Source organism: Chelonus insularis, unplaced genomic scaffold (genome assembly GCF_013357705.1).
Source record: "Chelonus insularis isolate UGA/USDA-ARS -01 unplaced genomic scaffold, ASM1335770v1 contig_23_pilon, whole genome shotgun sequence".
Lineage (NCBI taxonomy): Eukaryota > Metazoa > Arthropoda > Insecta > Hymenoptera > Braconidae > Chelonus > Chelonus insularis.
This window is the reverse complement of record NW_023276443.1, coordinates 724199-740641: the sequence shown is the minus strand read 5'-3', so window position 1 is coordinate 740641 and position 16443 is coordinate 724199. Positions and strand designations below refer to the sequence as shown.

Below are 16443 nucleotides of genomic sequence, written 5' to 3'. Positions count from 1 at the left end.
TGTTGAATTATTTCATTTCGAGAATTTTAACAAATGAAATTGTTGAAATTATTTTTATTTTACTCCATTGAACAACAAGGCCAATGAAATTTGTTATAGGTCATATGGAGTCATTAATAACAATATTTAATCAATACTGACCAAATTTTTAATTTTTCTTATTATATAATAAATAAAGTTAATTTTCAATTGCCTTCTCCTTCATTCATCTTACAGTTCATTTGTTATAAAAAAATAAATGGCTGTACAGAAATTGTTTGAACTCTCTTTAGATCATTTACATTGTATTATCTTCAAAATGAAATTTGTCCGGAGTCGATGTCTTCAGTAATTCTCGAGATATCGGAAACAAAAAAAAAATCTGATAAACGTCCGTACGGATGTCCAATCAAACATCCATTTTCAAATCTTTTGTTATGCTTTTAAGTGCCTCACAACGTAAAAATATGATGAGATTACAAATTCGAAGAATGAAAAATCGCTGGACCGATTTTACTAGAAACCTAATCAGTTTTAAGTTGCATAATTATGCGTCGAATATAATTAGTCCCACATCAATATCATTATTTGTTCTCGAGATAATTGTGACAGAAAATAATTCCGAACGTGCGTACGAACATACGTACATACACACACACACAGACGTCCACTGGAAAACTGTCGTATTTGACTCTGGGGACCTTGAAACGTGGAGATATGTCAAAATTCGGGATTTGCAAGATCGGACCCATTACTATAACCTCCCACTGAGAAGTTAAAAATCAACCCCATTACAATAACTTTCCAATAAGTTAAAATTTATAGCTATTGGAACAATATCACATCTCTTAAATGAGTTATCTCATTAGATGTTAGAAAAATTAGGCTAAGGATATTTATTTCCACAAATGAATAAAATAATTTTACGTTATATTTTAACTTCCTTTATTGAGTTAAAACAAGATTCAAAAAGTATGTCTTAACAGACTAAAAGACTCTCATAAACTAACTTCAATCGTACTTAGTCTACATAATAATCTTTTAAATCAGTCCTAAATATTATCTTCAAAAAAAATAATAATATAAACATTTATGAGAGTAATATAAACTTAGTCTAAGACGTAGTTTCATCGTTATTAACACTTACATATCATATATATATATATATAACTGTGAGAATATTCATTGTGATGTATTATAAACTTTAGTAATGATTGAATTTTGTTATAAACTCCAACATTAGATGACTGTAAGAAGTATTTAGATAGATAATTGTCGATATCTAAAGTAGTTGCTTTGGAAAGATACTTTTCGCAGCTATTTCAAATATTGTCTTTTTGGTATTGTTTAGAAATTGGTCTAAAAAACATTATACAATTTCGGCAGCGGACTTTTTTTTTATAGTTAATGGTATTTTTGTCAAATGACGTTAATATTATTATTTTATGATCAGAGATAAGGTTATGAATGTGTGAGGTTACGAATCACTTTTCAACAATATTAATAGCTGTTGTAGCTACCAAGTAATTCTCTATCAGCGATCTCTTTGTAACAATACTTTAAATGGTTCCTACAGCAATATTTTTTCAGTGCGTATCATTTATTATGTGATTTATTTGTTTAATGTAGCAAGCTTGAAAAAAAATTGAAATTGAAATGTTCAAAATAAAGCATGTACCAAGATTGACTGGTTGGTTAAAAAAAAAAATAATCCTATTTTCTTAAAACTTTAGTTTCACTTAAGTAAACTTAATTCGACTTTACATAATTTATTTAGTTGGCATTAATTTTCATCATGAAGTACTTCATTAATTAATTTTCATCATGAAAATTAATATTTCATCACTCGATCCATTATTTGTATATTACAACTAATTTTTCCCAAGTGATAGGCAAAGACATAGACGTGATATGAGAATGAGGGTGAAGAGAAGAGTGATAAGAGAAAGGGAGAATTGGGTCAGCCAGTTTGGAGGATACTCCAGGTGTAAGTACCTACACCCTCTTTTCACCTACTTACTCTTTTTCTCTCTTTTTTTTCTTTTGCTTCTATGTCAGTATCCCACTTTTGTTATGAGTCTGTCCCATGTGTTCTTCATCTATACTGTCATATATCTAGCTTTATACGTATACCGAAATTAGACCACTGAAGCCTACCCAAATCTCTACGATCTACTCGACTTGTTCGCGCGTCTCCATGGACTACAAGAATTCGGATATCGTCACGCGTCAGCAGGTTGGAAACTATGCCAAGCTGCTGCTCCTGGGACTATACTTTCTGATATATATATCCACTTGGGTAAAACTAATGAGAGATATGAAGGAGACAAGCTGAGGATGTCCGCATAGCGACAAACCAAAGGATCGATGGACTTCACGGTCAAGATCCGTTGATTGAACCTCTTGACAGCAAACCGCTCACGGGAATGCGTCTTTGCTGCTGATTATTGATGTCTGCTAAGTTCTCCAGGGTTTCAGAAATTATCCCGAAAATAAAGACAATATAGAGTTTTCAAGGAACAAATGCTGGAATCGATATTTTCATGCTAGCAACTGATCTTTTGTCATCATCACAAAGTAATCATGGAATGACATACCGAATTAAATTGAATGAATTATAAATCACGGCAGTGATGGTTTTATTATTGTAAATCAGGAAATCTATTGTGCTTTTCACTGATTCATTTCTAGCGAGTAAGATTTATTTTAATTCTAGTTTCATTGGTCAAAGTATGGTCTTACTTACTTTTATGTAAAATTATTTAGAGCAGAAGTGTGACATGTTCTCAAGATTTTCCTCCATGTATTCAGCTTCTGCTAAGAATAGGGTGATATCTGTTGCATAGGTATAAAACATAGTCATTCAAAAACATACTTGAGGTTGAAAATTCAAATTTCCGGCTCACGAGATCAGTATTGGGAGATAGAATAAAAAGCTAGAAATTTTTTAAGACCATGATATGACATGTCTATTGAAAGCTCTTTAAAAGATTATTACATATAACTTGAATTGAAAACATATTGTCTGAAAACAAATGTTTTTCATCATGCAGGTAATGCATGAATTATTATGTATAATGATATGAACTATTAAAAAAATTTCAACATATTAGCAGTAATTTATTTTTATTGAATTAGTCAATTATCGAATGAGTTTTAAACGATAATAAAAGCAATATTAATCATGAGTTGGATAGTAATATGGTGATGATACAATAATAGTTATTTGCATAATATTTGATAATGGATTTCATTAATTATTAAGTATTCATTATTTACTAACATAATAATACATTCAATTATTAAACTTGGTGTAATTATACCATCAAAAAACTCACTAGCAATTTAATTTACCATCAATTGATTATTTTTTTTTTTTGAAAAATCAACAATGTAATTCCAAAGAGTAAATTGAAAATGAAATTTACAATAAATCTTCAATAGATGCATACATTACTAACCATGTTAAACGGAAATCAGTTTTGACGATCGATTCGCTTTTACTTGAGTCTATTTGAGGCTTGTGGTCCATATTCTCAACAACTAAATTGATTTTTCTGTACTCCAAACTCACCAGTTTGTAGAGTATGGAGCAGCATACTAGCATCTTCTATATAAAGCTTCTGTAAACTTTTCACTTGAAAGAAGTAAGAACACTGAGGAGTTTTATTACAACTCTCCTCCAAGACAACATTACGAAGAATAGTTGGCTGGCTAATAATTGTGTTGAAGAGAATGCTCGTTGACGACAGAATCATGAAGTGGTATGAGAAGTGACGAAGAAGATATAGAGTACGGTATCCATGGTCTTGGTGATAGGAGGGATGAAAGGGATGCTATAGTAAAAGTGCTTCAGAACGAACCGAACAATATGATACAACTGGACCATGCGAAGTGCAATATTTCCTCTTGGCTACTACTCTTATATAGAAACATATCTCTCTCGTTCTCCAATTTCGCGAGCCACGCCCACGTATCCCCCTAACATGGACTTAATTCTTCCCTTTGTTTCTAGCCTTTTGGTTTCTCTTGCTGTGCCTCCCACTGAGCTTCAGCTGCCTAATTACACGCTTCGAGCTACATTTGTCGGGTCTTATAATCGCAGGGCCATGACTTTTTGCCACTGTATGTGACATCTATGTGCGATTTTGACACCTTTTGAACTCTGCTACTCTTTTTTCCCCCATCACTCCACTCTTCAACATGTACTCAAAGCTTTAGTTATACTAGTACATACTAAACGCCTATAGAAACAAAGATGTTGATGTTCACATGTGCTTGGTAAAAGCTGCTTACTTTCCAGTAAAGTTATACAATCATTCAATTGTTTGTTATGTTAATAAAAAACACTCACGCAATTCAACAACATTTTTCATCAAAATAATTCCAAGCAAATATCGTTGAATTACTGAGAGAAAATTGTAATTAAAAATAAGTAACTGGTTTAATTAATGAGATGAAAAATTTGAATGCTATCATTTGATGCATGTTGGTTTTAATTCGAATTATTTTTTACAAAAAAAGTTGTTGGAAGAAGGATAAGGGAGATGTAATATGGTCAATGAATTTGATCCTAGTGTTGGAGAATTAACTGGTAATCTGATTTAAAATAATAAATTATTTATGTAAATAAATTATCATAAAATACTGAACTGTGTAGTTGATAATTAACTTGATGAATTTTCGATTATGTTTATAATATTTATTTTTCATCAGCATTGAAATTTATTTATTAATAAGAATTAAAGGAATAATCTCGAAGAAAAAGTCAGTTGTTAATGAAGAAAAAAGCAATTTAAAGCTGGAGCTTTAGACTTTTTAAGAATAAATTAAATTATATCTCCTTCACCACTAATAACAATTATGTAAAAAATAATAAAAAAAGTTGAAAAAAATTCATAAATAATGTATGAGAAAGGATTACCATTAAGTAATTTAATCCTATTGAACAATAAATGAATTGGAACGTTATCTAAATTATAAAAAAGAATTTTCTTTCTGTGTGTCAATGCAAGTGAAAAAAACATAAAAGCTATCAAGGTCTTTAGAAAGAAATTCTGTTAAATCCTGAAGCTCTCGTTATCTTTATATTAGTTCTACTATAAAATGATAATCATTACTTGGCTAGTTGGCTTTAAAAAGTGCATTTTTAAGTATGTAGGTCAGGCATTGACCCATCTCATTGGTGACCCGAGCATGCCCGACCTCGAAGCAGATCAAGCTGGGCAAAGCTACGTAGCCTGGGGCTGGTTTTGCTCCTCAGCTCGAATAAATTGACTCACGAGTGACTTTTCTTCAAGCTTTAAAGCAGTGAAGAATTTTATCGTTATTCGTTGTATTTCTTCGTAGCTTATAACTATTTTCTCAAACATTAATTTATTCATATAAGTATTAATAAAACTATAATAAATATTTAGAGATGACCATAAGTATACAGAAGTCCATGGTTATTGGATAGTTCAACTTTGTCATCCTTAAATTTAATGGAAACAACTTAAATTGTCAATGTTACTTAAATTTAGGAGGTAAGAGGAACGGCAGATCGCGAAAAGCCACGATGAGTGCAGGTATGAAAAGTAAGAAATTAGACACAAGTGTGGAATAGCTTAATTTAGAGGAGTAACGAGGAGGATTTAACTCTCGATCTCACCAGGTTGCTTATTTCCAAAAAAAGTAGGCCTGTACAAGTGGTGGAAGACTGAAAATAAGATAAGAGGAGGTGAAAGAGCTGTGATTCTTAATTATCGAAGAGTGTTTGGCCGTCTTCGTAAACAGCCGAGTGCTCACGGCCTTAGTTTTACACAATATAATGTATCGTGCCTGTATTATAAATATTGCTTTTTGCAAGGGTTCAAGGTTGGTAAGTGTTTTATGTGATCACCAAACTCGCTCACTTACTAAACACAAATCCGTGCAGTAATTACATGTTTACCAACTTGACAATCTTACCCGTAAGTAAAATGTACTATTTTATAATGGTCGTAGAGAAAGTTTCCCGAGTAAAAATAAATAGACCCACAAAAAAGCCCAAAACACGCCGAAAATGAAAAATAAGCTCAATAAAGGCCCGATTGAAGCCCAATCTTGACTTAGAGAAATTTTTAGTGCCCAAAACAAGCCCATTACAGGCCTAAATTTTGAAGGAGCCCAATTGAAGCCCAAAAATATTTTGCAGGCCTAAAACGCGCCCAATTCAAGCCCATTTTCTAAGATTATATTCGACAATAACTTATTACAAATATAAATTTGTAGCACCGAAAGTTTTTTTCTTTCGGTTCTAAAAGATAGGTTTTTATGAGAATTTTTTTTTCTTTTCTAGATTTTTAAAATATTTTTAGGCCTGATTTGGGCGCGTTTTAGGCCTGCAAAATATTTTTGGGCTCGAATTGGGTCTTCTTTAGGAGCGCCCAAAAACTGATCATTTTTATTCGGGTTATTTTTACATCTACGCTTGGTGTGTATTGTGATAACCTTTAAAGAGACATATTTGTCAATGTCTTCTGTTTTTTACAGACAGAAGGAGACTAAAAATCACATAGTACGTAAATTTTCATTCAATTCTCATCTTAGGTATATATCAATTCGATTAATTAGCAAGCCGAGCGTCGCATTAGTTAATGAGGTGTTCACCTAGACATGGAATATGTACGGAGGGCTTGCCCTTTACCTTCAAGGTGCACGATAATCGAGAACAACTCGCTCTCACACTTTAAAGAGATAGAGTGTTGACCAACATGTGACTTATCTATATAAATAAAATTAGAGTGTCTGTCTGTGATTTTGAGAAAACTGCGTCAAACTAAGCTCCAAGAGTGATTCGCACGTTATTAAAACGTAAATGACATTGTTTAGAATTTTTGGCTGTCTGTCCGTCCGGAGTGATCTCGGAAATGGCAGAACCGATTTCGATGAAACTTTGCAGACATTTAGAGGGGGTTGTCGGGAAGATTATAGGCAACTTTTTGTTTATGTAAATTGCTTGTAACGATTGAATTTGCTGTAAACAATTGAAAACGGGATTTATGCAATATATTCGAGCTCTTTCAACAGGATATTTGTTCTTCAACTGAAAAAAAGTTACTTACCGTATAGCATGAATGCCAATGAATTTTCTCGGTCTACTTATTGTAAGTAAACAAAAATTAAATCTCACAATTAACTTCGAATTTTTTTTCTCTATTATTAATACATATGAATTTATCATTTTTCTTTTAATTCTATCACAAAACAATACGTATCTGGAATTGAACCATTCAAACTACGAAATGATTATTCGAAACTTCACTCAATTAATATATTATTATGTAACGACATTATGTCACATTGATCATTTACAATAAATAAGAGATTCTTTTGATTAGTTGAAAAAGTAACAAGGTTTCAGATTTTCGTGCATTAATTCTTCTAGTTTATAGCTAAATATCAGTCAATTAGCATCTACGCGGAAGGAAGTCATGGGAATAAGCTAGTACTTATATAAGCTTATACTACAGGTACATTAGCTTTTTACGCCGGTGTCTAAGGCTAAAAAGTAAAAAAAATATATTCAAAACCCGGTAACAAACGTTCGCATTTAGGGATGGTGATGAGTTTTGGATTGCACAAATTATTTTATTGCAGTTTATGACTGAGTGATTCCATCAGAAATAGAAGGTCTTATGCAGTGTACTTAAGCTAGTGATTAGCACATGCGCGTTAAGCAATCAGCCGGTGTACGCGCTGAAAGGCGAGAAAGTGGTAAACAGGATTCCAACAGGCAATTACATGTAGTCTTATGTGTATAACAATACTGAAGAGTTGAACGAAAAATTTGGATTGATAGTTTGTTATTAGGTGCAGCATATGTGAAAAACTTATCCATGTTTTTTGGCGTATTCAAGAAATTAAATCGTAAACCTAAAATACAATTCATCTGGGATATTCGCATTATTGATTTGCGTTTTATATCTTACATCTTTTCAATTCCTTCTGCGAGCATCGGTGGTTCAGTGGTAGAATGCTCGCCTGCCACGCGGGCGGCCCGGGTTCGATTCCCGGCCGATGCAATGTTTATTTTTTCTTTTTCCTTATTTTCTTGTTTTTTTTTTTTAATTGTGGAATATGATTTGGAATATTCTCTATAAAACACAATCCGAGAATCCGATTATCTGTTCTTAAAATACTATTTTTAAGACACGGCATCATTTAGGAAATTACAGGAAATCCTGAAATGATTAAAATCCGAGTATTCTTTTTTGAAAACCAATTATATCGATAATTATAATTATAAATATTCTGTTAAAATTTTATAAAACTATAAATGATTTTCTATGAAACGTGTAGAGGAGAGTGGGGTAATTGCGAACCCCTAATGAAGAACTGAAATAAAACAAAAGTAGTTAAAGTTATGAATATTGTTTATTATTTAAAGTTTATATATTTTGTACATCGAGCGCGTGGTCACTTTACTACTGTTTGTCAGCATCACTGAGAATATGTTTCCAACCCTTCTAACATAGCCAAACATGAGTTCTGCGATTACCCAACGTCCGTGCTTACCCCTATTTTTAATTCTTTACTTAGAGTCAAACGTACATTGTTTTCAGAAACTTTAATATAATGTTCTATCGAAGTAAAATATTCTCTTATATTTGTACTTCCACTATTAGGTATTTCCGATGAATTAAATGTTTCGATAAAATAATTTTTACAACATAATTGTTCGGCTAATACCCATTCGGTTGAACTGTACTCACCGGTACGATAAGCTAATCATAAGGATGTTGATATTTTGTTATGTTTTTATAGTGCTGCGCTAATGGTTAACATGTTATATCCATTTCGTGATAGTTTTTTAAAAATTTTTGGCATGACTAATTATGAAACCTAATTACAACAATTACAAGTAGTGCTTTATTCACGAAGAATGTTGACGTAACATTTCACTTGTGATTTTCTAAAAATAATACATATCTAATGTAGATGATGTCTAATGTTTCTTATGACATTATTTTACGATTCATCATTTTATATCGTAATGTAAATGTTGATCAAAAATCAGATTTTTTAACAACAATTCAGGCATTTCAAAAATGTATTTTGTCGTGTTTTTACTTAAAAGTGACTACAAGATTATCAAATGGGTTTTAATGCGTTTCTAAGTGTGTAAAAAGGGACTTCAATGTTAATCAAATGGGTGACATCATATTAAACATGTTTAGATGTGTAACAAGAATGCACTTGGATTTGCAGTGTAGTCATCGTACAACTTTAATTACATTTTTTTGTCCTAAAAAATCACGTTGCAAAGGTACATATCGAGAACTCGATTTCTCTACCCACTCAATACACTTGAAGCTCAACAGAAGACAATAACCATGAAAACTCAGACAAACACTTAGACTTTATATACATAAATACTCCCTTTTATCTTCTCGGTGACAATTTATTTTTTTATTGTTTTTTTAACGATTTAATTACAAAAACTGATCTATGATCATTTATTATTTATTTCTGGAAATATTGATCTGATTTCGGATCTATTTCCCTTTTCGAGTTTGTAAAAGCAATTTAACTGTTACAAACAACAATTAGTTAAAAAGTACTCTATGCCATTTCTAATAGCTTTCTTTTTATGCATGTAAAGTTTTATCGAAATCGGTCAGCCTTTTCAAAGATTACCCCGGATACACAGGCGGGGAGACGAAAATTCTAAAAATGGTTCTTTATGTTTCCCTAGCGTGCGAATAATTCTCTATAGACTTATAAGCTTAGTTGAATGTGTCTCGATATCACAGACACTCTAATTTTATTTATATAGATAGTATTTATTTTTATGACTGGAGAAACGTAATTACACTGTAAATTAAAAGTGTGCTATTTTGACACATTTTGGGCGTGTTCAATGTTTAATTGCTATACACAAAATATAGAACTGTGTAGTCATTTCTAACACACTTCAAGGCGTGTTAAAATCTATAGTTTGTTAACATTGAACATGTGTAGATAAGTTTACTGTAACACACCTTGAATTTACAATGTAGATCCGAAAAAATATACATAAATAAAAGACAATTAAGTTAAAGATCATTTTTGCAATTGATAATAAATAGGTATTTTTGATTTGATTACAGGAGGCGTATAGAAAATGGGTGTGCAGCTCCCTGGTGCCTTACTTTGCTCATGAAGGACCGTCAGACTCCAAAACCTCGGACGGTTGGGTGGATACGAGGTTACGGCCATGCCGGTCCTTTTGTCAATCCGTGGAACAACGTTGCCCTTATCTACTTCCGGGTGACCGTGCACCTGCTTATCCTACGCAGTACGCGGGCGAGCCCACTTTTCTTTGCAGAGGTAATTATTGACTTATTTATTGATATTTGTTTTGTGCATGTTGTTATAATAAGAAGGGTAAATTTTCCTTTGGCACCCTTTTTTTGTTTGGCATATTTTCAAAATTTTTTCTGCTGTACTACTGAAATTTTTAGTATGATAATTTTTGAATATATTTTGGAAAATAGTTAATTAGTAAAATTGCACATTAAATTTACAAACAAGGAGACTAGTGCAATACCGAGTGTGTTGTTTTAATTATCTTATTGTTAGTTATAAACTTTGTTATATGAAAATACTGTTTTGTTTTAAATGGCCTACTTTTCTTTCATCTCTGTGATAATTTTTTTGTCAGTTTTTTGACTTGAGTACTTTAATTACCATTGCTTGTCTACAGTTTGTAAAATATATATATTAAAAAGCTCGAAGTAGAAAACGATTTTCATTATTATTACCTCTAAAATACAGATATTTTTGTTTTTGAAATTTTTTTGTCTATTTTTTAAAAAATTCTGAGAGAAATTTTTTACTGTGACCATGTAGGCAATGTGACAACTGTAATTTTTAGACGTGAAAGCATGAATATCTCTTGTTGCGAATGAATTTAAAATTTATTATCAGTTGGTCTACGAATTTAATTGTCCTGTATTTTTCTCTGTTAAAAAAATAAACTAAATTAAAAGATGAATTTATTTCAAGTAAAAAATATCTCTAAACGTATATCTCTACCCATAATGTTACATTTAAATGTAATGGATAATGAATTATTTCAGATAATTACTTGATTTGTATTACCCTTTTAGATTGCCGAATATTTTTTTTATCTATTTTTAAAGTTTTTGTTCCGAAAACAGATTAATTGGGTAAAAATGAAAGGCAACTAGGAGATGAAAACTACAAATTAAATTGTAATCAATAGCACTGTCATTTAAAAGCATTTTGTTTTCCATGCATAAGGTATGCTATGTAACTTTTAACAAAATAATAAACGTAGTTCCTTTTTTATTCAATATACAATGAGCTTTATTCTGCAAACAAACCACGATTATGATAGAATGCAAAATTTATGTATAAATTATATAACTAAATTTTTGAAAGCATTTCTAATTCCAAGATGCGTCATTTTTTATCCATTTCGAATATTTTTCAAGTTTATTTATAATACAAGGATGATTATTATTTAAATGAATTCAGAATAAATTTAAAAAAAGTCATCACTGATACTTCTATTCTATAGAGGTGGGTTACACCTGTGCCTAAAAACCAGAAGGAATACAGAAAGTTACACAAAATTATTACAAAAGAAAATAAAAAATAGGATTAGGTGTACAAAGTATCAAGCGCTATAAAATTTGTGCTTACAAAAAATTAGATTGACTTAAATATCTAGATAACTAGAGTTGGTGTGGATTTTATCCATAAACCTATCTTTTTACGAAGTAATTTTTTTGAGCAATTGATCAGCTTCAAATTATTAGGAAGAAAATTAAAATATTTTATTGCTACATAACAGGCATTTTTAGTACTTAATGTACTTCGAATAAGAGAATTTTTTGCAGTAGAATAGTTTAAGTTTAGTCTGACATCGATTTATAAATTCAGTAATTTATTTTCCATTTAACATTTAATGTCACTATAAGGATATAAGTATTTTCACTGGATATATTTTACTAAAAAAATCTAGTTATTTTTTAATATTTTTGGCTAGTAAATTTTACTCTAAATTGACTAGTAAAAATTCTTATAAAATTTTTCTGTGATCACAAAATTATTTTTCACCTTATAATAGGAATAAAATGTGAAGGTCTAGAAATCCAAACTCGTTTATTTAATCAAGCTATTTAAGGATGTCTGAGGATAGGATGGGGAGAAATCGAAATTATTAGAAGAATGAGTAAACATTTTTATAAGTATAGGCTAGGTTGGGATATCGTTACATGACTGCTATTTCATATTCAGCAACGTTTTCATAATCAGCTAATAAGGGATTACCTGTGCATAGACGTTTTTGAGTGCTTCTGCTTTCCCTTCCAATCGATAGAATGATTAAGTAATAACTTTGAAGTCTTTTAACCGATATTTTCTTTCTTTGATCAATTTGATAACTGATAATTTTCTCTACTTAAGACAGCTTGTCTGTTGAAACAAATATGAATAAATTGGAGGTAGTACTCATTCTTCTGTAACCCAAGTTAGTGACGCCAACGTTAAGCAATGAACTAAACTACAACCTGCCGCCAAAAATTAAGCCTTAGTCAGTTAACTCTGCTTTGAGTTCTTACCACTGGAACTTACTCCAATTCTGAGATTCAGAGACTATTGGGTCTTAGGATTTTTTAACCTTAGGAGTTTTCCAATTTTCATTACATCGAGGGTGGATATTTTAGCCTTGAAAGTAACTTTTTTTTTTATTTATTTATAAACTCCAATCTGTCATGAAACGACAATGAATAATTGTGATAATGGTGAGTTTGACTTGTTCGAAGGATTTTTCAAAGATCGTCACTTCGTGGTTTAGGTGAATCCTTTTGGAAGATCCAGAGGGTTAGTCTTCTTTTTTAGTCGTCTAACTTCCTGGGTGCGGTCCAGTGTATTGAGTGCCAGTTGGTTTTGGTAGTTATGTAGACGGGTAATATATCTACTACTATGAACTTGGATGATTTTTACTATTGTTTTGATGTTCAGGTCATTATGGAGCGTGCTATTCGAGATATACCAAGGTGCATAGGCTAAGATTCTTAAAGTCTTAGATTGGAACCTCGGTATGATGTCAATGGTGCTTTTAACACAAGAGCCCCAAAGTTGGATTCCATAGGCCCAGATAGGTTGGAGTATGACCTTGTATTTGAAAGTAACTTAAAATAAATTTAATCCATTCTATACTTTTATAGTGCATATTTATCCTACATTGTTCAGATGAGGGTAGCAAACATCCAGGTGAATGTTTCACTTTGTTCATTTTTTTGTCATGTCATCGTCAGAGAAGAGAGATATAAATAGAAGTTTATTTCAAATGAGCCGATGTGTTCCAAAAATTTAGTATGGGTTGTTATGGAGCCAGGTAGGAGTTTAACACGGTTGGGGTGGCCTGGGGTGATCCTTAAACAGAACAATATTATGATGATGTATGTACTATGGTATGCTATAATAATATTTTATGGTAAATGGAAGAGTAGATAATTGTTTGAAATATAATTTTAAAATGTTCACATAAGTAATAGCAACGCGCGTGCGAAGTGCACGCAACCAAGATGCTAGTAATCTAAAATGAAAGTTTGTTCTCTATTTTAATGTTAAAATAGTCACTTTTTTCCCTCGCAAAAATAGCACTCAGCTGAGCATGCACACAGACGATTTTGTATCTTTTTATACGAGATAGAACACGTCGCTTTGTGACCTAAAAACAAGTCGAAAGTTGTATGACTATTGTGTCATAGTTGTGGAGGATGCTAAACAAGAGGTAGGTAGTGTACAGTAGGTAGCAATACAGTAGATAGTTTTCAGGGACTGTACAGCATACTTAAATGGAGTTTAAAATTATATGTATATATTTTTTTCTCGATACGATTGTAACTCTGAGTAAAGGTATGGCAAAAAATAAATTTAATCTTTTCCTTGTTCTAACTGACATGCTTCCGATACCGTAAACTAATTAACTAAGCTGGGCCTCAGGATATCATTTCAAGCTTGACCTATTGGTATTTACGGGTTATTGGTAAATGTTTAACCTGACTCAAACCTTGATAGAATTGAAGCAGGTTCTGTTCAGGTTTAGTCAAATGGATTTTACTTATTATGAAGTCATAAATTATTTGCGATCAGTTTTTGATAAGAATGAGTAGTTTCCCAATTTTAAATACAAGTCATATTGTTTCAGACACATCAGTTTCTCTGATGAAAATTCAACGATAAGTTTCGTCCATGTACCTTTTTAAACAATTCGATTTTGAAAGAATATTTCCAAATTACAGACCCGAACATACCGGAAACGGGTGAGCAGGCGATGAGAGCTTTGCACGGAAACGAAGAAGAAGAATGCTGCTTCCGCGTTTGTTCCGAAGATGAGCCAGGATTGGGTGTCTGCGCCAATTGTACAGATCGAGAGCCTCGCGGGCGTCGATTCGGTGGAGATCTTCCAACTGCACCGCACTGTGAGATCACGGCCCCGATTCAATCTGGTTCTACAGGTATTTTGGCTAGAGTATAAACGGAAATAAGATCGGAAGTGGTGAAAGATAATAGGTAAGATGTAAAAATAAATGATTTCGTTTGATTGTTGGGTTTAGGTCAAGAAAACGCCCAAGATGGTAGCGCGGAAATGTCTTCGCCGGCGCCACCGTCGACCACGAGTGCCTCCTCATTTTGTGGAAGCGGCGGGGTCGGCTCCATGTCCTCGTCGTCAAGCAAAACATCCACTGCATCGGCTCTTATGTCATTGCTTTGTCTTCTCTCGATGTGGGTCGCCCTCATTTCACTCAGCACTGGCCAGACTATTTTTCCCTGGAGTCCATCAGTGCAAATGAACCTCGCACTTGAACAGAAGATATCAAAAATAATCAGGAAACCTCAAACGAGAGTACTGACGTTGCAATTATCATCATCATTTCCGGTATTATTTAAACAGAGGGCAACACATGTGTTACGGTGGCTTTTCTTTCTCTTGTTAAATTACAGTTGGTATCATTGGTGTTGGCTTGCGTGGTTTATCTCGCGAATTGGTCGTTTATTAAAGTGGTATCGTTTAAAAACAAGGACAAAACAAAGTACAATACGTGACACGAGCGATAAGCGCTGTTTCCCGCGGGCCAGGCTGCGCAACTGTCGTTCGAGAAAAAACGTACGAAAAAGAAGAGGAATGAAATCGCGACGAAGACGCAGGCGATTTTGGTTCAGTCCCTGGAAATGGAAGGGACCTTCTTAATGCTTTTCATGCGGATCATTCCGCTAACTACTACTGGAAAATAATTCATTATTAAATGATCTATAATTAAATAATTAAATATGGATACTTAAAAATTAATAAAAAAAAACATAAATAAATAGTGTGAAGCAGGGTATCTATAGTGTATCCCTTTAGCTTCGAATACCGATGACAGGGTCAGGCCAAAGTCACGTTATTATCACGTCGACGACGATGAACGTCGGCCAACAAACCACTCTCTCTTACACACTATTACACACATCTCCACCAAATTGTACCCATGTGCACATACACACATTTGAAATCCCCAAATATATAGCGAGGGTCACTCGCCCCTCATATCAGGAGATTAAAAAAAACCCCTTCAGTGTCCTCTACCCACCATAACCGTGGAATTTCATACGTGAAGTATCGAACAATAATCGATGGGTGACTGGATTTGTTGAGAGCTAGAGCTCGAAGGAGTAAATTTAAAAATGAAGCGAATATGAAAGAGGAGAGAGATTGAGAGGTATAGAAAAAGAATTGCATTGAATAGAAGTTAAACAAAAAAAAAAGTCACAGATATAACGAAAAGGGAGTTGACGAATGAAACATTGATGATTCAGCTTGAATAATAGAAAAAAAAGGACAGTAATAATAATAACAGGAGATAGGAAACTGATTTGAAAATTGCTAATAAAATGAATAATAGCAATAATAATTAAAGATACAATAATGTTAGTGAAGAGATGATGAAATGAACTAAATAAATTTTGAAAATGTAAAGATATTGATATACCCTGGTAGAAATAGTAGGTATTTCAGAATAAATTAAGGTACTGACTAGAAATTACAACAAGATTTTGGTCAAAACAAATTGAGGCATTGATCAGGTACTAGCTTTTAAGCTGTTTGAATGCCTTTTATTGTCTATGTATCATAATTAAAACTATCACAACATGTCAGGTATGTAATAAACTTTGTAAATTAAAACTAATTAAACAAAACTTAATAATTTAGATATTAATTTCATTGAAATATCATACATAATATCTAGTAAAGCAAATGTCCTATCCGAATATTATTTTATATTTTATCTGTAAAATTATGTTGTATACTTAGTCTTAAATATTTTACGTTATAATGTGATTATTAATACGAGTCAAAACTGGCTGGAGTCTTATCACTGCCTTAATTTGATTTCTACTAGGGTAACGATATAATAATATAATTATATACTTAAATATGTA

The 16443-nt window shown here is 32.3% G+C and overlaps 1 protein-coding gene and 1 non-coding gene across 2 annotated transcripts in view; both read left to right on the top strand.

The window, feature by feature from the left end:
* Mid1 overlaps positions 1–15857 on the top strand; it is a 75514-nt gene extending 59657 nt beyond the window's left edge. The window contains exons 2-4 of the mRNA XM_035079296.1: positions 10092–10311; positions 14262–14477; positions 14577–15857. Of these exons, the coding sequence (XP_034935187.1) occupies positions 10092–10311; positions 14262–14477; positions 14577–15211 (1071 nt within the window). The 3' untranslated portion in view covers positions 15212–15857. The remainder of the gene's footprint in view (positions 1–10091; positions 10312–14261; positions 14478–14576) is intronic.
* Positions 7954–8024, top strand: TRNAG-GCC (transfer RNA glycine (anticodon GCC)). The gene has a single exon. It is a non-coding gene; the product is annotated as a tRNA-Gly (tRNA).
* Positions 15858–16443: the final 586 nt, after the last annotated feature.